This window comes from Stylophora pistillata, chromosome 5 (genome assembly GCF_964205215.1).
Source record: "Stylophora pistillata chromosome 5, jaStyPist1.2, whole genome shotgun sequence".
In the NCBI taxonomy this organism is placed as follows: Eukaryota; Metazoa; Cnidaria; class Anthozoa; order Scleractinia; family Pocilloporidae; genus Stylophora; species Stylophora pistillata.
Genome location: NC_142523.1, coordinates 395,001 through 419,290, shown reverse-complemented (window position 1 = coordinate 419,290; position 24,290 = coordinate 395,001). Strand labels below are relative to the sequence as shown.

The 24,290-nt window shown below is 38.1% G+C and overlaps 3 protein-coding genes and 2 long non-coding RNA genes across 7 annotated transcripts in view; 3 read left to right on the top strand and 2 right to left on the bottom strand.

Annotated features, from left to right (window-relative positions):
- The first annotated feature begins 778 nt into the window (after positions 1–778).
- LOC148729729 (uncharacterized) lies at positions 779–12,389 on the top strand. The gene is made up of 4 exons (XR_016001879.1): positions 779–1,176; positions 7,207–7,403; positions 8,407–8,547; positions 11,507–12,389. It is a non-coding gene; the product is annotated as an uncharacterized LOC148729729 (long non-coding RNA).
- Positions 2,736–4,799, bottom strand: LOC111338885 (uncharacterized). The gene has a single exon (XM_022945436.2). It carries the CDS (start codon positions 4,501–4,503, stop codon positions 3,535–3,537), a length of 969 nt encoding a protein of 322 aa, XP_022801171.2. The 5' UTR covers positions 4,504–4,799; the 3' UTR covers positions 2,736–3,534.
- A 730-nt stretch (positions 12,390–13,119) lies between the features above and the next one.
- Positions 13,120–14,749, top strand: LOC111338884 (uncharacterized). The gene has a single exon (XM_022945435.2). The coding sequence runs from the start codon at positions 13,230–13,232 to the stop codon at positions 14,220–14,222; it is 993 nt and encodes a 330-aa protein (XP_022801170.1). The 5' UTR covers positions 13,120–13,229; the 3' UTR covers positions 14,223–14,749.
- Positions 14,750–16,179: 1,430 nt separating this feature from the next.
- LOC148729728 (uncharacterized) lies at positions 16,180–19,737 on the top strand. Its single transcript, XR_016001882.1, has 2 exons — positions 16,180–17,179; positions 19,371–19,737. It is a non-coding gene; the product is annotated as an uncharacterized LOC148729728 (long non-coding RNA).
- Positions 19,738–21,201: 1,464 nt separating this feature from the next.
- Positions 21,202–24,290, bottom strand: part of LOC111338882 (uncharacterized) — a 13,934-nt gene continuing 10,845 nt past the window's right edge. For 2 of the 3 annotated variants that reach the window (XM_022945429.2, XM_088761568.1), the window contains 4 exons: positions 23,934–24,067; positions 23,142–23,420; positions 22,607–22,751; positions 21,202–21,899 (listed from right to left, as the gene is read on the bottom strand). In XM_022945429.2, coding sequence (XP_022801164.2) covers positions 21,804–21,899; positions 22,607–22,751; positions 23,142–23,420; positions 23,934–24,067 — 654 coding nt within the window. In that variant the 3' untranslated portion in view covers positions 21,202–21,803. Of the gene's footprint in view, positions 21,900–22,580; positions 22,752–23,141; positions 23,421–23,933; positions 24,068–24,290 lie in introns of all 3 variants that reach the window. The other variant, XM_022945431.2, reaches the window with a different exon arrangement.

Below are 24,290 nucleotides of genomic sequence, written 5' to 3'. Positions count from 1 at the left end.
AATATTTGTGACGCTCCGTTAAACAGCGTTAAGGACAAAGGCGTAGTAAACATTGCCAAAGTAATTAAAGTTCTGCAGCTGCGTTCAGTGAATAACAAACCAATTACTTCTGGCACATGTTGGTAACCTTGATGTACTACCGACCCAAGCCGCCATCTATTCATTTATAATCGTAAACTGGACATAAACAAAAAAAAAACCCTCAAGTAGTCATTGCGAAATTTTTCTTTTCTTCATCAAAAAACATAGGTGGTGCAATAGCACAGTACATACAGATTACCTCATGCACTTAGTCCATTTCAAAATCGAAAAAGGAAAATTGGAATAGAATTTAACATTAAGTGTAAATGTGCTGATTGTTGAAAAAGGATGTCCAACGGAGGTTTGTAAACAATACATTACATCAGTTAGTAATTAAAGGTAGTATAAATCAATTTGAAATATGAAAACCGTCTCTCTTTAGTTTGGGTTAAGTGGCAGAATTGAGTAACATTTCAAGCACTAAAGCAAAACTTTTCCATATCTCTTTCTCCACCAGAAGTGACATGTGAATAACTTACATATTGTTTACTTCAAGTAATATATCACTTGACATTCCTTCTGTTGGAAAATAAAGTAAACATATGCACTTTTTGATAGAGATTCAATACCTTCAGATAAAAAGTCACCAATGTATTCCGCTAAAAACGCGATTTTTTTAACTGATCACTTCAGCTTGATAGTTCAGCGGGAAGCTTTGATTGATTGGATATCTTGCTCATTGTTTCAATTTCAATCTCTGTTCTGGTTCTTTGATGGCGATTGTTGGATTTTAAGAGTTAGAATGGTCCTTTTTCAAAGCATGTCCAATGGAATGAAAATTAAGCCTTTAATCTATGGGATGATCGCTTATAACAACTTTGTTTCTGTGATGTAAAGGGGAACATTGGCCGTGGGAAAAGTTACTGTTTAACCAACAAAATTAGAGTTTTTACGCTCCACCGAAGTCAGACGGAAAACAATCAAAACATTATGAATAAGGAAAAAAATGATAAAGCCAGTCTCTTGATGAAGTCTTGATGGAGTTGTATTGCACGCTCGTTCTGTGACCGCGCTCATTTATCCGTTACATTACAGGTAGACTGGTTACAAACAACTTAAAGGAGGGCTTTTGAAGGAATTGTTTATTTACTGGAGGTGCGTAACACTCATTCATAATAGCTCTTACTCGTAAATTATTTCAAAACGGTACAATGGCGAGATGGGAGGTCTCTTTGTGATATGATAAACATGTAAACGCTATATTGGCAATAGGATGACATGATCTTAATCGTTTATTGATCTTTTTGCCACACCAAGTGCTTCTAGAGGAACATTTTAATAACTATGCACAAACATTTGACGATTTCAGTTGTCCAGACGATAAATGGTAAACGAGATAAACTTACTTTTGACCTAAAAGTAAAATTGCATGTGTAAACAAGCTTGACTGTGCATATTGACCATAATAGCGTATTGTGCGAATTCGTATTTTGATTTTAGACTGGTTTTTCGAACAGGGATTCTTATTTCTCCTTAGCTTTTTTCTGGAATGTAATATTAATCTGTTTGCTGATCTCATTTCGCGCGCAATTTTTTCATTTTTTCAAAGCATTTGCATGAAAAGAAGCTTTGCCTAAGGGTACCAAGTCAATTAGGATCACCATATCTTTATCATCATCTCTTTGATCTTATATCTGTTGAAAAGATGAAACAATTATGAATCTGTAGATAACACGTCACCTCTATCACCTACATAGAGCTTTTTTTCCACAGAGCGCGTCAAAAAATTGACCTTGATTTATCATTTGTGTTCCGCGCGTGACGCACACAGACAGACTTGGGAAAAAGCACGAAAAGCGAGCTCTTAGGTCGTAAGCATCGATCCGGTTGATGAGATCTGAGCGCAAATTAACTGCTCTAGACACTTAATATATTTACTTTTCTTTTGTTTTCGTCCAACCTGCTTAATTAAACAAAACAGCGTTTGTTTCCCTTACACAGGAACACGTGTAATTATAAGATACCAAACGATTTCCAGGTCGGGAATGGTGTCTTCAAAAAGTTTGTCGCGCCTCTTTCAACGTTGAAAAGAACGCTTTAGATTCTGTAACTCCAAGGCTATTTAAATCTTCCGTTGATATCCTATTAACAGTCTATTGGATAATATAAACAATAAAATCACTTCCGAATTTAGTCTAAACTCCGTCAATTAATCTTCTTGATTAGAAAAGAGTCATTTTTATTCTTGGTCGTTTTACATAATAATATGTCTGCAGAAACAATAGATTGCCCCCAGTGTTTATTTTCATTTATTGAACCTCAAGCAATAGCTCTTAAGAAAAGACGCATTGTTTTGTTCAGGTTTTCCATCGGTGCCGTTATTGTGTTGTGAGGCCGAGTGTTAAGTAATTATTAAAAACAGCAGTGTCAACATTACCATACATATTGTAAACATGTAAACAAGGCTTAGTTAGATCGAGTCCACTGTAGTATTGATTTAAGATGTTATGGTTAGCCAACTTGTTTATAAACACGAAACATATTGAAAGCCACGTTGAAATCATTGCTGGAGGCGTTTTTTTTTTCTTGTGTTCTCGCCGCCTTACATCGATCACATCTAACAGAGACTTGAAAGGCCACCTTTGACACTTATAAATCACGATAATGGCTAGCCATATACTAGATAATCGGAGCGCTTCAATCAAACTCAAGTGTTTCCCATTTTTGGTAAAGTGTTTATTTTTATACAAATCATCGCCTAGAGAACTAAACTGTTATAAAGCTAAACACATTGATCACTCTATCGACATTTTACAGAAGAAAAAAAGCGCGCTATTGACAATGTGAATTATATAAACTCCTTATGGTTATTGAGTGAGTGTGATGAAGAGCAAACGGCATCAGTAGAGGGTGATAACATGTTTATACAAATGAGTCACAAAATACTACGTACATTATGCGATTGCAAAAGATCTTAGTTTTGTGTTCAGGTTCTACTCGATTTCGTAATGCTGATACAAAAATGTTCTTCGTTTTATTAATTGTTACTTCAAGTACTCATTCCAAAGAAAATTTTCAAGCCCTATGAAATTGCTTTACTCGAATGGACCATTAATACAAGAAAAAAGCCTGACAAATAAGCTAGTTCTAGGAAGTGACGCTTTACTCTTGAATTGATGCTAAGTTGGCTTCTTTTTTCTCCACATTACTATGAATCTCTTGAACATTACGTCCTAAAAACCTCTTCATCAAGAAAAAAATATGTGATTGTGAGCGGAATTACGTTTGTCAGTTTAACATTCTTGTGATAAATGTACCGACACTCGAGCGTCTATGCATAATCTGTGAAATATTTACAATCGCGATGGCAAGTCTGATTTTCTACTGGAAAGTTAATCAAGAGTCTATTACTTGAACTCCAACAGTAACAAAGGTTTATTCTGAGTGTTTGCTTACTTTGTGGAAATTAGTAAATGGTATGTTCCAAGAACTTAGTTCTCTACTCAGAATTTTCTACGTGTAATTAATGCCCATTCCATTCTCTGACTGCGAAACAGAAGACATATACAAGTAAGGATGAAATGAGGATGACTGAAAATGCGGGCTGTAGTTCCTGAATGCGGGGTTATCCTGCCAACTGAAGAGTCCATAAGGCGGGGGAGGTGTCGAAAAACCATGGTACTGATTCATTTGAAAGCGCGCGGTGTCTGCCGCTTCGCGCGAGTAGTAGTCATACCTTGACGTTGGCAGTAATGGGCTTCTGTTTGGGGTGACTCCAAACGGGTGCGAGAACGGCTCATTAGGAGGGTGCGGCTTTGCGAGCTCCAGGCTAGGAGAAGGCTTGTGATGATAGGGAAATAAGCTGGCAGTAAGAGGTAATCCGAGCATACTGCGATCTGTTCCACATCCCAGGGTATGACTACACCTTGGTCTTCGAGGCTTTCTTGGTCGTCGAAAATTCCCTTTGGAAAACTCTGGTAGATCTTTTGGGTGAATCATCCAGTAATGTCCCTTTCCGTTTTCGGCTCTGCTCGCCTTCACAAAGCAGTCGTTACTGGACAGATTATGTCTGACGCTATTTCTCCAGCCTGGTCCCTTCTCTTTGTCGAAGTGTGGAAAGGTTTTGGCTATGAAACTGTAAATTGAGCTAAGGGTCATACGCTTGGAAGGCACACTTAAGATTCCTTGAGCTATGACGGCCACAAACGTCTCAGTCAGATTTCGGCAATCTTTGGTCTCTGGTTCTTCATTCTCTTCTTCATCTATGCTGTTCCTCGTGGACTTGTCACTGTCTTTAGCCTTTTCTTTCAAATGATCAAGTTTTGCGTCTTTGGACATGGTTCTGTTTAGCACTTTTGTCTGCGCTTCAAATTGTGACCGCGGCATTTGACAGAATTCTCTTTCTCCTTCACTAAGGGGAAACCTAAACGTACTGGTATCAAAACCGTTACTTTCTTGCCTGTTGGTGTGGACGGTGTACATTCTTTAGTTTTGAGAAGCTTTAGAGAAGGACTCTTAAAAATCAAAGGCTCATCGAGAGTGTAACTCGTGTGTCTGTTGTTAACAAATTGTGAGCTATCTATGTGCCGAGGGCTATTGGGTCGACCTTCTTTCTTATTACGTTGCGCCGCATTGATAGTCTTAGCAGGGGGTTCGGAAACACCAAGCGGACAGATGCGTCGCTAATTTTTGTATGAAATAGCTGTCTTAAATATAGCTTTCTACCTCGCGGCGATAAAACAGCCGATGAGTCTTCTCTCTACTTTATTGAAACCTAAGCGCTACGTTGTGTGGCATATTACTGGGTTGTTTTCCTGAGGAAGTTAATTGGCAGCTCGCTGATCCGTGTTGATTCAAGAATTGATTTAAACAAGCGAGGAGTTATAAGAACTGTTTATGATGAACTGGCAGCTGGGTTTTACGTCACTAGCGTTTAACCACGCATGATCGATCAGTCAATTCCGTTCGCCAAGAAAAGGCATAGTTAAGAAAAGGAAATTAGAATAGATAAGATTGTTTATGATTTGATCAATCAATTAAATACTTGAAAATAGCTAATGTCAGTTCATATTAGCTTGCTAGGAGTAGCACATCCGGGATTTTGCGTGGATAGGTGGGTGGAGCGCGACTAGTTCCAGTTTACTGCAATGGTTTGGGGCCGTTTGCCAAATTTCTTCAAAGTTCAGTGATCGCTGTCGTTTATTTGTTATCCCCCTCTAACTGCGCTGAAGGCATAATAAGAATGGACAGATTTCTGATGATTGAGCAATATCTCAGCTCATACTCATTTTCGACGGAAATGGTTTTTATTAGATGCTTCCGTTTCATTTCAGATTTCACTTTGTTTTACCTTTTATCTACTCAGTTCTCCTGAGAGAAGCAAGGCTGGACTGTATTCTCTTAACCTGCCTGAGGCATTATGCTTTGCAATTGTTAGGAGAACTTTGAAGTGAATAATTTTTTTACTGATTTTTTTCGCATTCATGTCTTAATGCATCTAAAAGAAGGGACTTATCCAAGGTACTGCGAAGCACAAAGAGTTTATTACAATTCTCTGTGATTATGTCCCAACTACAGTGTTTAAACACTTAACGTAATAATAATTACTGTTAATGGTTTCCAAATTCACTTGCCTTGTTATACTTCAGTTGATACCTATAAATAACTTGTTGAAAAGTTCCCACGAGAATTTCAACTACGCCGTGAAGTATATCAACTTGTAAACAAACTCTGCGTCAGTTAACAATTACTAATTGAGGTGTTTAAACAAGTGAGAATTGTCCTAACAACACTGACCTTGGGATATCGACAATTAACCTTGAAATAGTACTCTGGAAGATCTAAAATATCCATCATTTTAATAATGCAACCCCGATAATTCTAAGTCTTGAAATTTAGTTGAGTTTTTCGCGGAAAATGAACTGAGCATGACGCATCTTTGAAATTATCTCAATTACGGATAATCAAAACAAAATATGCAAAGATAGAACCTCGAAGTAATGATATAACCTAAGTTTTCTGACTTGATACACGACTTTAATAGAGGGTTAAAGTGAGATATGAAGTAAAGCTTCGTGTTGAGGATCAAAAACTTTCATGATACAACAAAGTGCACGGTGATTGTTTGGTGGTTGCTAAGTTTAACGACACCAACAAACTCCTGTGAAAGTAAACTTTATGATTGGTTGATCATCCATCCATAACCCTCGTCTTATATTCAATTTTTTATCATTGAGCTTCAATGCTAAGGGCCACACGCTTTGGTTGGGGAGGACTGGGTGACGTGTCGCAGAACCCCGTATTAACGATCTCTCGTGATGACAATCCCAGTGCCAGTCCCTAAGCACCTTGTTGTAGACCGGTCTAACCTTATAGGTGATGAAATAATAATGATAATGATAATAATAATGATAATAATAATTACAATAATAATAACAATAATCAGCAGAAGCTCCACAATATTTTGATGAAAGCTGACCGAACTTTTGAAATTAGATTGAGGAGTAGTCGATCTCCAAATAAAATTGGCTGTCTATGTACTGATTGCAGGGTTGACTTGTAATTTTAATGCTTGTTTTTGAGGATAACCCCCATAAAGGACGAGATTGAACGAGAGACTAGCGGCGTGGGGTCTGGACACGACCCGGGCCATACTCAGATTTAAGTTTAGTGTGGAGGGGTATTTTTGCAGAGCTTGTCGCTCTCATCTTTTCGATTTGTCGGCTTTTAAAATTTAATTTTTTTTTACTTATTATTACTTCATTTGAACCAAAATCGAAAGCAGAAGTGGAGGGCTAGTCAGTGTGAAACCTGAGATGTTCTTATCTCCTCGGTCACTATTATTTCTCAGGGTTATACAGTTTTGACAACGTTATACATTCTCTTTGCCGAAGATGCTCATTCTCAATAATATAAAGAGCTAAAAAACAAAAATAGAATAGTCTGTCCTCCTGTCCTCCTATCCTCCTGTCCTCCTGTCCTCCTGTCCTCGAGCCAAGTGGTAATTCCAGCCGGAGCTTATCCCGGTTTCCATGTAACCTGAAGCGACTAGAAATATTACTAATTCCCCCCCCCCCCCCCACCCTCTGGGTGGGATGCCAGTCTATCGCAAGCTTGTCCCCCAGCATTTTGTGAGGTCTCTCTGACAGTTCGCTGTTTATAATAACCATTTATGTTCCTGGTTAGAGAGGACTGGGTAGAGAGGACTGGTTAGAGAGGACTGGGTAGAGAGGACTGGGTAGAGAGGAGTACTGTGAGAGTCAAGTCTTCTGCTCCACAACGAAACACAAAGGCCCGGCCAGGTCTCGGACCCGGCCGTCCTCTCTCGAACCGGAGTCCCGTGCACTGACCATGAGGTCATCGCGTCTTCCACAACATAAAAGGTAAAGTAAATGAAAACCTTTTTTATTGAACTGAAGTAACCTTTATTCACTTTCTCCTTCTGAGCAACTGCTCAGACCTGCCGAAAAGTGAATCTTTAGCAGGTTTGTCACAGTTGACTGAAAGGTGATCAAATCGGGCTCGCCCAGGTGTAAAACTGGTTTGTTAAAGAAAGAAGTTTCTTGATCATTGCTCAACCTCCCCCCCCCCCCACCCCTACACAATTATGTATAAGAGGCAAGAAGCTAGGAGATAATTAGATTGAAAGAAGTTCATCAATTACATAAAAAGATCATAGAGTTAATAAAGAAGTCACTGAGTTATCTTTCTCTTGGACTTTGAAACGAAAGTTCCGATTTTGTAAAATAAAGTGTACCTCTATCATTTTTTTTTTTTTGATTTATTTTTTCCAAGAGTTCCTCAATATATCAATCTCAAAACTTGACGTCATCATAACAATGCCTTATGTCGGTGACTATATTAGACACATCAGGGTCTTTGGAGGTTTGCCAGAATCAATAACATTTATTTCAAACGTTTTCATTGAAAAGACCCTTTAGATATTGCAATTACATGTCATTCTGCTGTCTATAGAGTGATGTCAGAGTTTCTCTTTTCCTTTCAATTTCAAAGGAAACATATGGCGGCTCTAGACACATCTTTGCTTTATGAGAGTTGTTGAGTGTAGCCTTTTATTGCCCGGAAATCATTTGACAAAGGAAAAACCGTAATTACTGATATAAAATAACACAGTATCTTCTCATTATCAAATAATTATTCAATTTTTTATGATGCAAGGGTTAAAGAGTATTCGAGGTTTAGCGTTACTTTTTGAAGAATTTAAACCGTTTTTACGAATTTATGGCTTGTCAGCTTTTTTCTTTCTTGTTTCGTACCGTCCCGGTCTGAGTCAACCTGTATTTCCGCTGCATTTGCAAAACACGCTTGGACAATTGTACACAAAATTTTGAAATTTAAAGTCTCTATGTTGCTGCGATCACTTAGGAATCTTTTCTATCCGAGTCACTGTATCATAACGCTAGCCGCCCGGCAGTGTTCAAATCTGAACGATGCACAAGGACAAAAACATCTCAAAGTGCAACAGGTGGATGGCAAACAAGTCGAGGCAGTGAAGAGGATTTCAAGGTATGTTCTGTGTTCTTACAACAGCATGAATTATGCCTGGGACTATTCAAGTTCCTTTCAAGAGGCTGTCCTTTCTTCAGCAGCTATTATTTGCGATCTACGATCTACATTCGATATGTATTTTTCTTAACAACATCGTTATCTTTGCTGCTCAGTTCAGTCAGCGGTATTTGAAATATGTCAAAGAGTTTCTCATTGCGGTCATCAAACGGCTTTAAAAGATAGTGATAACCGCTGATATCCACAATGTAAGCTCTAGCCATTACGGTTAAAAATGTTGCAATCTTCACGATCAAAATTTGTTTTTCACCGCCAAGCAGATATTTAACACAATTTTGATACGATTACATGAAAGTTTTGTTTCTTGAATATCCGTTTGCGCGTTTCCATATCGGTTCCGGTAACCGGCAGAAATCCCTGAAAACTTCCGTTGCCGATGGTTTTATGGTTTCAATTTCCGATAAATAACCTTACTGACACTGATGCAAAACATAATTCCTGTCTTTAAAAGAGGCTCCGTTAAAATGACGTGAAGTGTGGCAAGTTAATGAGCAAACTGTCGTGAGTACAATAATAGATGGAAATGCCGCTCGTCGGTTGAATCGCGTCGAAGGCAGTTGCCTTAAAAGCCATTATTCTATTAGCAAGGCAAACAACTGCCCCGCGATTGACTTAAGTTTTACAGTAAATTTTAGTGTCACTTAAGAAAAAGCGGGAATACACAAACATGTACTTCCTTGGGCTTTTTACCACAGCTTTTAGTCTTTTCCGTTAACGTAACAGTTGCTACAAACACGGCTGAAAGCTGTTCACCATTTTCGGGTTGGGTTCAGTGATGTTAAGCGTTGCTCAGTTTTTACGAGTTTCCATCAGTTCTGATTTGGTGTGTTGTTTTTAGTCTCAGAAAAGCATTAATTAATAAAGAACTTTCGCCAAAACCACAGTAGGTAAAACATGCAGTCCAAGCCAAAACAAAACTCCTTCTTCTTTTGTGGTTTATATAGAGCGATTCTTCTCCTTTTGTGTTTTAATTTCATTTGTTTTTAAGACTCGCGCAAGACTCTTTAAAGTTGCGTTTTGTGTCTTGTTTCCGTAAGAATAAAAAGCTTTGACCTCCAACTGCGAGAATATCACTGCCAAATTACCGCGTGTTTGAAAATGGCACCTGCTTCGGCATCTCGCCTCTACAAAGTGTGAAAGAAACCAAGTCGTGCTAGGTTTGTCGTTTCATTAGTTCGTTAGTATCTAAGGACGCTATACTGACAGTAAATTAAAGTTCAAACCAAGCATGTTTGCTTGGCTTTCATTAGCTTTTCGCTTCCAAAATAACGCGGCTCATGCGGGAAAACAAGTGGGCAAACTCGCACTGTCCAAAAATTGCTTTGGCCGCAAAAGCACAAAGTAACTTTCTGTTCATGCCAAGAGGTTTGATATGTGACAGTTTAAGCCACACTGAAAAGTGATTTTGATCAAGTATTGCCCTAAGTTAACGATTTCGTTTAAGCATAAACGACGCAGCCATCATGTCTGATCTCCTAAATATTATAGGCAAACACATGGTTGCTTTGTGAAACATCTAATTCACACGTTTGTCTACTGATGCTGGTATCTTGACGGAACTTTTCTCTTATCAAGAAAATTTTACAAACCAAAAAAATGCTTATATACGACTGGGATCTAAACTTGAACTTCTTTAAATTTCAGCGAATAATCTAGAATATCCAGTCGTTTGAAACAAAATGACTGAATTGTAGAATAACGCAAACAATACGTCAACATACGTGCTTTTGTCCAAAAATAATCCTTTTTTCAGATTGTTTTTGCATCCCTAGCCTTTTTCTTATGATTTCTGTCGTGATGTTTTTTCGGTAAGAATTTTTGGTTGACATCTCAGTATATTTAACACTGGGAAAGAAAGCATGTAATTTATCTTTAACACCTCAGCTATTGCTACTCCTGAAATTCTTTAACGAAGACACATTTGGCCACAGCGCGATCCTGCATAAAAACGCATGTTTGTATTTTCAAATTTGCTCAACTTCAAAACACCATCGCATTTCTTTCTTTTTTTTTTCTTAATCGCTTTCTTGAAATATGCAATTTTTCCATCAGAAAAATAATTCAATAGAGCAGGTAATGTTTAAACTTTCCATATTTTCTGTTTTTCACAAAACACATGATCACAAGAAAAGACTCTATTGCTTGTAACTTTAAGCGCATTCTATTCTTTCATCAAGCTTCTTTTTCACAATTGTCGCCACACATGTTGTGGGTTACGTGGGCGGCAAATAGAAAACTATACCTCTTTAATTTTTAAACTTAGTACATCAGGTTTTCTTCGTCTTTTAGAGAAAGAGAAAGGAACCTAAATCACCTTGTAAAATTAACATGTATTTTATTCTTCTTGCGGTTTCTTTCAAATACAAAAAGAATTCTTTAGACCAATTGTTCGAAACTAAATAGGCTCATCTTTGCGGGTATTTGTTGTTTTAACGCTTATTTCTTTTCAATGGCAAAGTCTTCAGGGCAAAGCGGAGATATGTTTCACATCTAATTACGAACAAGTCACTGGAAATTGTTTTACTCGCAGTAAAAAAGAGCCGAGATTTCACATAAAATCGTGAAACACTCGATATGTCTAATACAGCTTCATTCTGCTTCGTAAATTTACAATATCACAGTTTTCTCGAAAAGATTTCTTGGCAAGAAAGTCAGTTAGGCCTTTGGCTTTTGTACGCATATCTTTGTTTTGAATCAGTGTGTAATTAAAGACAAGAATAGCCTTGAAAAAATTCAGTTTTTGGATTACAGTCGGCGCGCTTCTGCAAATAATTTTTTTAGTTATTTTTTTGGTCGATTTATTTTCGACGCCAAAAAATGTTTATCATGACTCTACCTAATTCACACTTAAAAGATGAGGCCAGATTAGTTTACAAATCCAATTTATTTTCATCTATAGGGAATTCCTTCAAAAAAGATGCAAGTCTTTTGTGCTGACTTTGATACAAGAATCTACCGCGACATTTGTCCGAAAGAAAAGGAATAACCCGATTTTTTTTATTGAACAATTACGATTTAATTAGTAACGTTGACAAGCTTAAGGTTGCTAACCTACTATAGACCGTTCAAGGGAAAACGCTGGCAAACCATAGACGCTTTATGTTGCTTGGTAAAGAAAACAATAGAAGCTGTGAGTAAACTAAACTCCCTCATCGCTCTAAATATAACGAACGAAATCAAGGCGCAGACGATAATGGTAAAATTGCCCTTTCAATACAAAAAGAGTCACAACTTACACAAGAAAATATATTTAATTTGGACGCAGGTTTTTTCCCCGACAATTTACGAACCTAGTTCTTAAAACAATTCAGTGGAGGCAAAAATTGAAAAACAGATTTAGGGAAAGTACGAAGAGAGAGATTTTTAGTTCTTTGTGAGAAGGGAATAGATATATAATCAAATTTGAAAGTACAAGGCTTATATTTAGCAGAATTTCTTCTCGATGATTCGGCTTGTGAGTTTGAAAGCATGTATAACATCATTGATTTTCGTCGCTATAAACTTGGTAAATTTTCAAACTCGTTTTCGAAGTATAGCTTTTTGACGTCATAATATTATGACCTTTTTGCGTTTTTTCCTAAACCCCACATAGAGCAGCTAATGAACCTAATTACACAAGACTTTGCCCCGCAGCTGAAGAAAGAACTAAATTTAAAAGTGTTATGAGAAACAGTTTCTTTCATTTTTCGGCAGTATCGGTTCGTCTTTAATGTGTAACCTCTGTGTATTCCGCTTGAGATTGGCTAGTAAAGAATCTATGGTGTTTTTATTAATTAAACCAAGTCTATGTGTTCCTTAGTAAACGTGTAAACTTTGCTTCTTCAACAAAGTATTTCTCTAACTTAAGTATCACCTGCCGCAGTTAAGTGATAAAAGTTTTCCTATCTAATTGGCATGTCCTTGAAAGAAGCAATATTTGAATTGAGCACCATTAGGTACATTTTGTACAAGATAACTGATATGTCTTACTTGTGGGATGTTTTATCAAAACGGGGAGATATTGGCTTGCCTTTCATGGTGGTTCTCAAGGGCGTTTTGGCAGTGTCAACAATGGCAATTATAAAAAGAAATACATATGCTTCCTAGAGTACACATGACTTGCTTTGACTTGATCGCTTTCATACCGCAACAAACGGCTTTAATGAACCATATTTCAAAATTGTAGCAAAACAAATTAAAAGTTTAGACTATTGACTCAGTTGCTATATGTCTCTAAAACACTCGGGCTGACACACTGGCTAAAATCTTTTATTACTTTTCATCGCGCCTTGAGAAAACCTTTAGCGCTTTGCCACAAATTTGTAAATTGAAGCTATGATTTGCTTGTATTGTTCCCTTAATGACAAATGGTAGGCTTGCACTGAGTTGCGGCAGTGTTGTTTATGTAATTGTCATTGACACGTCACTGTAGGTATAGGCACCTGCATGGCCGGGAAATTTTCAACCCCCCAGGAGGCGTCATACAAATCATGCCTCAATACACTCCACATATAAAGACTCGCTCTACAGCTGTAATCGGTCACTTTCACACGCATTTCGTACCGTCAACACCTACTTATCACCGGTGCGCGTGTTGCCTTTAAAAGCTTGCGTAAAGTCAGAGAAGCAGAACTCGCACGCTCATGGAAAACATTTCTAGTTTGAACAAATATCTTCTACAGCCCGGCAGAATGTCACGCTTTAGTTATCATGATTTCAAGACGTTCCATGAGAGAGATTTGAATGACCTCTATTCTGAAAAACTGCAAATTGACAAGAAAGACGAGAGTCCCCACGAATTTCTGGGAACAAGAATGACTGAAGTTCAAAAAAAAGAACAAGAAAATGAGAATAGAGAGCTGACGGAAGAAGTCCGAGATACAACGACGCCTAAACAGGACAGTGACGATGAAATAAAGAATGACCGCGAGAAATCTACGGATGAAGACAAAACCAAACGCTCCAAAGATGACGAACGAAACTCAGAGACATTTGTTGCTGTCATCGCACAGGCAATTCTCAGTGTTCCCACAAAGCGAATGACTTTGAGCTCCATTTACAACTTTATCGCGCGGAACTACCCGCATTTTGATAAAGAGAAGGGACCAGGCTGGAGAAATAGCGTCAGACATAATCTGTCCAGTAATGACTGCTTTGTGAAGGCGAGCAGAGCCGAAAACGGAAAGGGGCATTATTGGATGATCCACCCGAAAGATCTACCAGAGTTTGCTAAAGGGAATTTCAGACGACGCAGGAAACCTCGCCGTCCTAAGTGCAGCCATCCTCTCATGTTCAGAGAAAGTCCATTTCTTTATCATTCATTTCCACCAAGCTTCTCAACATTCCCTTACACGGCGCATTTGAGATCAGCCCCTGGTGACGTGCCCACTGAATTACCTGTACCTTTACCATATGGTTCCAGTGAGCGCACGCTGTCGCCTGCTTTCCGTCCAAGACTTGGCCTTTTGCCGGGGTATGATGATGGTAGAGCTTTAGGCACCGGTTCCCATGCGTTCACCTACTCGACATCTGCGCTGAGATTAGCTGAAGCATCGACCGCAAGGAGCTTTCCAACAGCCAGTGGACTGACAAACTTTCATGGCTCTTTTCATTATCCGTGTGCATGTCATCGTTAAATGAACAGAGCATACAAAGTTGGATTCATGGCGAACATTTTCTCAAGTTCGCATAAATTAAAAAAAAAAAAAAACTATGAACTTCTACACGCTGCCGCTTTCAGTAATGTCGCCAGGATGGCAATCATTCCAGTGATATTCATAAAATTTCTAGATTAGAATTTATCTACGCCACATACAAATTATTTGGTCGACTGTTGGATTCTGATATTTTTGAGTCGAGGAAAAAGTCACCAGATCATGCAAGTGCTATTTATTTCATAACTTTTTGTTGAAAACATCATTTTAGTGAAACACTATAGTCTGACAAGTTTAAGAGTTTAACTAAAAGATAAACTTAATTTAAACTGAAGTAGTTAACAAGTCGAGACTGAGTGCTTTTAGCGTTTTAATGGTTCAAGGAATATTTCCGCTAATCTGTTAAAGTTTGTAAATACATTTGTGAAATTGGCGTTTGATCGGATCCGTTTATGTACATAGAGAAACTTAGCTTACCGCTACCAATAAAATTTCTAAATGAAACTGGAGTTTAATATTTACTTGCTTAAAAGAGAATATTACTCGAACAATACCGTTTTTACCGTTAATACACACAATAGAAAAAAGAAATTAGATTTGCGGTGAGTCAAAACGAACAGTGAGGCAGTCTGGTTCCGGCTGGTTAAGTTAGAAAGATCCGGACACGAAAGAAATAACGTTTGTCATTTTTTAATTAGATTGTTTAAAATCTTGTCTTCTCAGGAGATTTTGAGTATCACCGTTAGTCCGCGATACTCAAGTTGAGGCTGAGAAATCTATGAATCAACACTTCCAGAATGAGATAAATTTACAGCAAAACTTAAAAATATGGATGTTAGAGCTTCCCACGCAAGTACAAGTCAGTTTGGTACATAATTATCACCACGTAATTTCCGCCTTAGCTTTTCTGCTTTTCTTCTCCCAATTCAAAGACCCAACATTGTGGTTGTGTTTGTACAACATCGGAAGGAAGACTTGTCACCATTCTTAGCACTTGAAGCAACAAATAACAGAAGTAAACGGAATTGATTTGCAAATGAAAAACATAGAATTGTGCGATTTAATTTGAATGTCAGTGTGAAATTAAAATCGTTTTTGTACACTTGACAAGTGCTCGGGAATTTTTGGAAGTGGTATATTCGCTCTTTTAGAGCATATATAATCAAAATCTCGATATAATCAATACTTTCATTCGCATGATATTTCGTGCTGATGCTAAGTCTTTCTACACTCTCTTTTATGCAAGTTCTTAACTTAGCTGTGTAAAATAACGTAAGGGTTGTTGCCTAATATCCGAAACTGCAAATCTAAGTAAGCAATGATTTCTTTTTGAGAGTTTTTAACGAAAACAATGTTATTTAGAACTTCTAATTAGTGGTTTAGATAGCCTAATTTCCCTTATTTAGCAGGCGTCACTGGCACCGTTTAGAGAATTGTTTTTCCTACTCATACAAACATACAAATTAAAATCTTTCGCCCCTGCTTTCTGCAAGATAAGATGGAAGATATTGCACCGCAAAGGAAATTCTTGTGAGTCAAAAATAAATCTTTTGAATTTTTGTTCCTGTAGACGGATCTTTGTGTTAAGTTGCCATAAACTTACGTAGTCCTGCCCTCAGGAGATAGAAATTGAAAAGATTCACACCACAGTGGTCTTGGTTTTTTCTTTCATGAAAAAGCATGTTCATTAACTCACTTTTAATAAACCAGATGGCTCCTGTATTAACAGGCAGCGAAATAAATACTCTTCGTGTTACAAACGCCATACTATAAAATTCTTTGGTGTAAAATTCTCTTGGTGTAAACTTCTTTGGCTTCTTAGCTGAAGCACTGATACGAATTTAAGTTTAATAATACAAATAACTTTGATAAATAAAGGACGCAGAGATAACATTTCAATAAAATACTTGGTTTACGTGTTTGAATTATAAACCAAGCACTGCCAACAAGACTAAACTAACCAAAACTAACGGTGATAAACTCCGCTGAGCTGATTAGCACTTATCATCACTTCAGTGAAAAGGGTGCGAATTGATAAAGCCTGATAACGTGCGATAAGTTGGTGTAAAAAACACAAATTACCAGCTACAGAATTATCATAGCAAGCTTTGACGTTATTGAAAAGCCTGACAAAGGGCTGACTTTGAGATGAGTAATTCTAGTCAGCAAATGCAAACAAGCGATGCTTTTGTCTGCGGTATTGTCATTGTTCGCTGAAAATAGTTATTAAACAGCGATGACAATTATAAAACTACTGCCTGCGGCGGGGACACCTTAATGCTTCTACAACCAGCATAACACTAAAGATTTTAAAATCGCACTATTTCATAACACGATTTCGTCAGAAATCTTACATATGAAATAAAGTAACAGTTTTGATTCTTTAAAGAGACTTCAGGGGAGAGCTACTAGTCAAGTTTTGGTTTCTTGAAATGCGTGCATTGCCTTCACTAGTATGGCTCTTTACCCCTTTCAGACCGCATGCATGGGTTATTGTTGAACACTCTTTTCCTTTGTATAAATAAAATGCGTTTATATCAGCTACAAAGACACTGCATATTGTTAGACGTTTATTTAGGAATATAACTGTGCGGTGGGCAGGGGTAGTTAACGTATATACCTGTCAGAAAAACAACCGTTTTGCGGTTTTATTTAATTCTTTTGTTGTTGACATCATGAACGATATTCCTTGGAAGGATCTTGAAGCGGAAGAGGGCTGAAGATAACGGAGTCCAGTTCAAGCTAATTTCTGTGAACAAAGCAAGGCCCTGTGGATAACATCCTGATGTGCAGATTAAGTTGACAGCCCAAGAGTTAATTTCTTATTTGCGCCTGGTTTTGCCGCCTCCCTGAGAGCAGCACAGAAGGGTTCCCTTTGACAAAAATTCAATCAAACAGACGGACACAATCGATAAAGGAACATCGCAGACACTCGGCAGGTAACATTTATTCGCCTCTCTACGAGTTGTTCTTTTCTCACAAGTAGAGATTTTGAGTTAAACATATAACTCACGCAAAAAGTTTTCACGCTTTCTTGCTTGATAAATTCACCTTAGGATTTGACTATTTCACTTTTCCTTCACTAAAATATTTCTAGAGTTATTTTTTTGGGTGAAGTTCTTGTTTAATTCTTGACGTTTCTCTAAGTGAGTAAGTTTTTCAGAGATCCGTGATTTTGCTCTCGAGGTATCCAAGTTTCCCTTTGCCATCTTACAATATTTGGTTTCCAATACCCATTTCTTGGACATTCCGTTACGATACTTATGTCGAAGCAGTGGTATCAAGGAAAACAAAAACTCTTTATTACATGGCCAGGCTTGCCCTGTTTCAGCTTATTAACTTGTGACCGTGGCCCATCATTATCCGATGCCTCGCTGTGCTGTTGTTCTGAGACAGAGAGAACCATGAAGGTTACAACGTGGACCTCGTGGGTTGAAACTTAATCCCTAAACAGTTGAACCTCCATAAACATATATGATATTACCTGGGTAAAGGGAACCGACGCTTTAATTTTATGTGCTATACTGGGATCCCTGCACTTGCATGGTTAGTCTACTTAATATTATTAGATAGTAGGCATTGTAACATTGCCCTCTTAAAACGATTGTAACCTCGTTAAATTTCACCAGCTCAGTTCTTTGCTCAGTTATCTTTCGTATATTTAAAGTTTCAAGCTCGTTCGTTTGATAAATATAATGAAAAATTCAACGAGAACTATAAACAAGCAGTCTCTGACGGCCAGTCTATGAAGAATATCGGCCTTTTTTGAATAAACGCTTCTTTTGCCGCCATTAATTTAAAATGACGGCCGCAATTAATGAAATTAGATACAGGGAGGAAATAATTCAAAAATTGTTACAAGCAAGATCCAAATTGAAAGCTTCTACTTTGGGGAAAATGAATTAGGACACATTGCATACTTTTCATTTCAGTACACTGATTAGCCTGTAGAACAGGCGTACTTTTGGCGTTTTTCAAGCGAACGGAGGAAAGCGCGAGTAAAGCGCGAGGGGGGAGTACGAAAAATGTGTATGCTCCTCTCTATCGCGTGACTCGCTTTTACCTCTCTTCGTTTGAGAAATGCAAAATATTACGGCTGTTCTGCAGGCTATGATTACATTACTTTTGATGTGCAAATGTCGTAAAACAATCGATCTTGTAACTGTGCGCCAACAAATTGACATGCATCGGCACTTGTGCGTCGGTCGATACGTATTGAATTTTTTTATGGCCTCCACTTATTGCTCAGTATCATGAACACTTTAATTTATAACTGATTGTTACTATCGCTTCCAGACATGGAAAGTCAAAGGAATGTTTCATGTATGACTCCGTGCTGCTTACTTGAGTTATATCACATTTCATATCAACGTTACTACAACTTTGTAAATTATTGAGTTAAATTATCACGTTGTCTAGTCAGTGACACTTTTATGAGGCAATTTTTATATTTTTAATTGATTGATTAATACCGAAATTATCTCAATAGAGTCCCAGTAAAGCTCTGAAATCAGATGGAAATTCTTGTGGGATGTAATGTACTGTTCGCATTCTGCAAACTAACTCTTAGATTTGTGGGGTTTCAAATCTCTCTGTCTGTCTATCACAGAAAATTTTGCTATATTAGGCAAGTTTTCGTTCAGAAATTTAACACATAGACTTTGAACAGTTCTTGGTGCATGTGACATCTCTTTCCCTCTTGTGCTCACATTTGCTTTAACTGACACTGTCCAGATTGTTTTCGTTGCTTTTTTCCAAATTAGAATTTTCAATGATAAGACCACCCCTCCGTTAAGTACGATAGAATTTGAAAAGCTTGCCATACAAAATTTGAGAGAAAATTTTCGCACGTGAAAGTGGCTTTCACGCAAAGAATCGACGTCGAAAATTTCCATGTAAAGGGCACGAATAATACGCCAGCAACATGCAGTCAGGCGTGTCCGCGCACTGAAATTAGTTGATACTAATGATACAAGTGTGTATTCATTACTGCGATTTCTTAGATCCTATTATAATGAGAGCTTTTCCACGTTCTCAATATTCTCTGTGATAACTGAAATGGAGAGGAGACAAAACTTCATGAATAAAAACAACAATTCTCGACTCAACTGATTTAAATTTTATTTTCAGGTAGGAAAGCAGCAAGCATATATTTTAGACTTAGGGAAACACTTCTTTGTGATCTCCTGTTTAGGGGCACATAGTTATAACAAATCACATGAAAGAATTATGCATTCCAACAGTGAAGATAATTTAAGTTCTGAGTAAAAGAATTCAGATGTAGATCAACAAACAACCGCATTGAAGAAGTCAGATTTTCGGGTGGCGCCCTGAATTTCAAGACAAGTAAACTAATCTCATGATCTACCACATGTATAGGAATTCTAAATCGTATAATTATTCCAGAATCTGTTTAGAAATCCTGACCGCTGGAAAATCGGGTTGATATATAAATCTGACTGAACTTGGCAACTATGTTAGTTTAAGCGAGTAAAACCATTATCGGTAACCACGGTAGCGTGGAGAAACAATCTAAATTTACCGTTGTCACAAATTACACCTTCCTTTGAAAGACAATGAGAATGTATGATAACCAGTTGTCGCATGACTTGCCGATATGTGGGGGATATTCACCTGTTGTGCTCAAACAAAACTGTCCCAGAATTCTTTGTCTCGTTCTCACGCAAATAAGCTCCTCGCCCGCCTCTGTAATAAACAATGTCGATTTTAACACAGCAGGAATGAACAATCCTGTTCAAAATTATCAACAGGCATTTGCTTATCAAATCTTTCGATAAATTCATACAATGAATACATGAACTTTATATATTCATTCTATCTGATAAATTTAATCTTTGAAGTTTAAGGAGATTACGGTTGCTAGTTATAATTTTGTCATGATGCGCAGGGGTGGTAATAATGTTTAATAGTCGGCTCTGCAGGAGCTCCAGCCCTCTCCGGAACAACCCGCGACCAACGGAGCCTGTTTCCATTTCCGGATTAACTGGCTTGATTCCATGTGCACTTTTGTTGCCTTTTCGTTTCCACTCTTAACCATGCTGGATATGTACGATTTTGACGTCACTGCCCGAGTAATTTTTTACTTTGTTTTCTGTTTAACCGCAGTCAAAATTAACAGGGCAGAACTGAACCTAGATGAAACCATACTTATCACGTTATTCTCAGGCTGTTAGCTTGGCCTGGGATGTCGTAAATTGGAGGAAATAAAAAAAGCTAAACAAAATACAGGCAAAACGGTAAGGGTTATGGAAACCAATCGCATGCACGGATTACACAATCGCCATTTTAAAACTGGGCTAACTTTTCCAAGATGCTCCAACTCGTAACATTCTTCTCCTCGGCCAGTGGATTAATGGCAATTCCAGTGGAATGAAAAAGAGAGCAATGAAAATATTTCGGGTTCGAAACCCCAGGAGCCTTTTTTTTTTCAACAATTCTAATGAATCGCGTTTTCTGATAACCAAACTAATAGCCTCGTTGCGATTTAAGTTCAAGTTGAACGAAGTGACGTCATATAAGTTCATCAAGTACCCGTGGATTGAACTTCTCACTGAAGTCCCTTTACTGTGTCTGTTTCCCGTTTTTTTTTTTTTTTGAGAGTCGTGAACGCTCTTCTTTTTCACGTGTGGATTTAAACGGGTTTGAGTTGGCATCAAGAAACAATTCGCCAGAACAGCTTTATAAGATTAGTTCTGCAACATGTGCGTGTTAAGTTCTGATGCAGTATATGTTTTTCAGTGGGAGTCCAAGCCATAATTAATTACTAAATGTATCATGAGAAGTAAGGAGAAAATGAATACTGCCGTTTAGGGCATAAAGGGTTAAAAAAACTGATAATTCCTGAAGTATGCAGGGCGCTTTTCTTTTTCAATGAAAAGAAACCTTCCTGATATATAGTTTTGCTTCCTTGGGAACTTTAAAGTAGAACTCGACAAAATGATCAAGTAGGGATTGGTTCTAGATTTACAACACAGAACTATTTAATCAATGAACTGAGGTAGTACGCACTAGAAATACTAACCTCTTGGACACCCGATAGTGGATGGGAGAACCTGATTCAATTGGAGTACAGAGTAGAGTTAAGAAACTTTACATATTGCATTAATCGTGTGAAGTGGAAGAGCAAAGTGATTAAGCCACAGACTTAGTTTAAATACTACTTCTTACATTGTCACTTCAATCCCAGTTGAAGAGAAAAAGACTGAAAAAAAAAAAAAACCAGAATTTGCCAATTTAAACAAAATCTTAAGTAACCTTTGTGATCTCCTTGCCAATCAATATGAACACTTTTTTTCAAATAATATTGTCTCGTGTTCTGCTCTGACTACTACGTAAACTTCCGTTCATTCAAAACTTTTTTTCTGCTATCAATGTTCTTTCTCAACTTTTTACTCCATTTGTTTAATACTTTCAAAGCACTTTTATCAGGAACACGTTTAATCAGAATGGGGATGTTTCCTCCTTAAATACGATATTCTTATCTGCTCTTATTTACAACCATTTAGCTGCTTTCTTTCAGAGTAAATAAAGCTTCTCAGTGCTTCACTGTGCGACCGCAGTAAGTTCAAGCTGTCCTCCAGTCATTGACCGTCGATTGTAGTTTGTTCCCATGCGGCACTCTGTGATTAACTTCTGGGCCTGAAACCAGTAAAGGAAAGAAGAGACGAGTGTTAAGGTGAAGACGGAGGCCATCTTGAAAATCCATCTACTGACCTGTGGTAACAGGAAACGCTTAAGTTGTATTCTTTTTTCGAAAGGAGTGCGTCTCCTCCGCAGTCAGCCTCAGACTACAAAACAGCCATAGCTATTCTGGCATATTTCTCCATCGGTTTCTTAATAATCATTACTAACCCCTGTTGGTCGGCTTGTGTGAGTTATACAATTTGTTTGTATCCTGAAAGGAACAATTTTCAAATGTGTCCTAGGAGTAATCGGGGATTGTATTGTTGTGCTCTATCCAAACTTATGATTGGTCCACAAGACTAGCACCACCTTCTCGACCAAACAGATGGAAAACTAAAACCAATCGAAAATTCGTGTTAAAACTTCTGCTCCCCGGCGCTTCAGGAAGTTCGTTTGTTTTTCTTTGAGTTCTCGATGACCCCTTTTGACCTGACCGGCGTTTGTGACTGCCTCGGTTTTAGTTTTATGACACTCTTTCGAAAAGGGCTCTATAGAATACTACCTGAGAAATCCTAAATAAGCGGGGCACTTCTTTCTGGAACATTCTGCCTACTAGGAGCCCTCCTCTCTCCAGCACTCCCACCCCCCTCCCACCCCCCCCCCACCAGCTGCTTCCCTTTACTAACTAAATCTTACCGCTGCCTAACTTCATCCTCCCTCACCCCAGTCTCCATTAAGCTGTCCCCGTTCATTCCACTGGAATCGTAATGATCATCTCCAGAGTCAGTGTCGCCGTTCAGTGCTACAATTGGTCCGTCTTCTGGAGGCTCCAGCTTCACTTGTACTTGGGACTGAGACAATTGGCTGCTATAGAAGTGCGAGAAGAAAATTCGACATGAACTCATCGTACATTTCGTATGCCATAAGTGCGACTTATGTAAAAATTCTGGTTTCATCAGCATGGAGAAATGTTTACAAAGTAATCGCTCTCAATCTCCAGCTAGACTATCGGAACATGTCTGTGACCGTTACCCATTCAATGAAGTTAGCTTTTTAATATCATTTGAAATTTCTCATTTATAATCCTGGGTGTGAGTTACATGTCGCAAGGTACCAAGAACTGACACGAGCGGTAGATTTAAGCGGGGGAGGTTAAATTTCGCCAGTTCAGCACTTTTTCCCGGAAATCTGTACCTTACTTATTAGAAGACAACACAGCAAGCTCTAACAGAAATACCACCATATCCTGGTTCTTACTTGATATCTTTGGAGCAAAACTCTACGAGTTTTGTGATGCCACCAACCACTCCCTCTACTTCTTCTCCATCTCTGATATCCGCGCGTTTCTGAGGAGGCATTTCATCACCGGTGTCTGAATCCGAGCCTCTCTTACGGCTGTCTTCTTGACTGGAGCCTTCATCCTCACTGGCATTACTGGAACCAGATGGACCCACGGGAACCAAGTTGACTTGCGTGGGGAGTCCCCCTAGGGCACCCTGTTGCATCATCCGGTCTCGCTCCTGTTTCATCATTCTGCTGTTGTGGGAAAAGTTTATAGATAAGTTCAGTAAAACTTGTTCACGATTATCATTAATAATCCATTTCAATCTTCTCCATCATTTTTTCTTCTCCAGTTTATTCTTAAAACTTTCCTTCTGGATCGCAAATTATTTCCCAAGATTTCCCTGTAATCAAAAGCAATTCTAAAGAAAATTTTGAGAGTAAGTTACCTTAAAAGTTGTGAAGTAGATCCCTTAAAGTCAAATATTCAAAATATGTATATGATATCATTGTTGATAACAAACTGCGTTGTGAGCCAAACAAAGTGTTTTTCTTAAATGCAGTATTAATAATTAACTCAACAACAACTTACAATTCTTTAAACTGTTTACACGTGACGTGTTAAATTTAGCCAAACTTCCTTTGGCCTCCAGAAGAGCGTGTGACTTTCAAGTGATTAGAAACGTAGACAACTCAGAGATATATCACTAAAATAAGATGGATGAATTGCTTTTCATACATATCAAATCATTATAAAAATACACTCACGAGGTGCTATGAATGACTTTGGACTGTGGCCGCCGTTTCATGTATTCATCTTCATCCACAATCCACACGGCGCCTTTTACGTTCTCTCTTCTCATAAAGCATTTGTGAAGAGACAAGTTATGACGGACAGCATTCTGTTGATGTAATACGAATTAGTTATTAGACGACTCGGGCAGTCAGAGGGCCAATAACTAAAATCAACCAATCAAAATGCTCTATTGCCAGTCAATATTCTCTCAGTATTGGACCGGGCACTGTCCCGAATGATACCGCACTTGTGTCCCTTTGAACTTCAGTCGTATAATAAATCTCTTATTAACCAAGCTTGCTCGGGACCGTACTGGAAGAATATCGGCG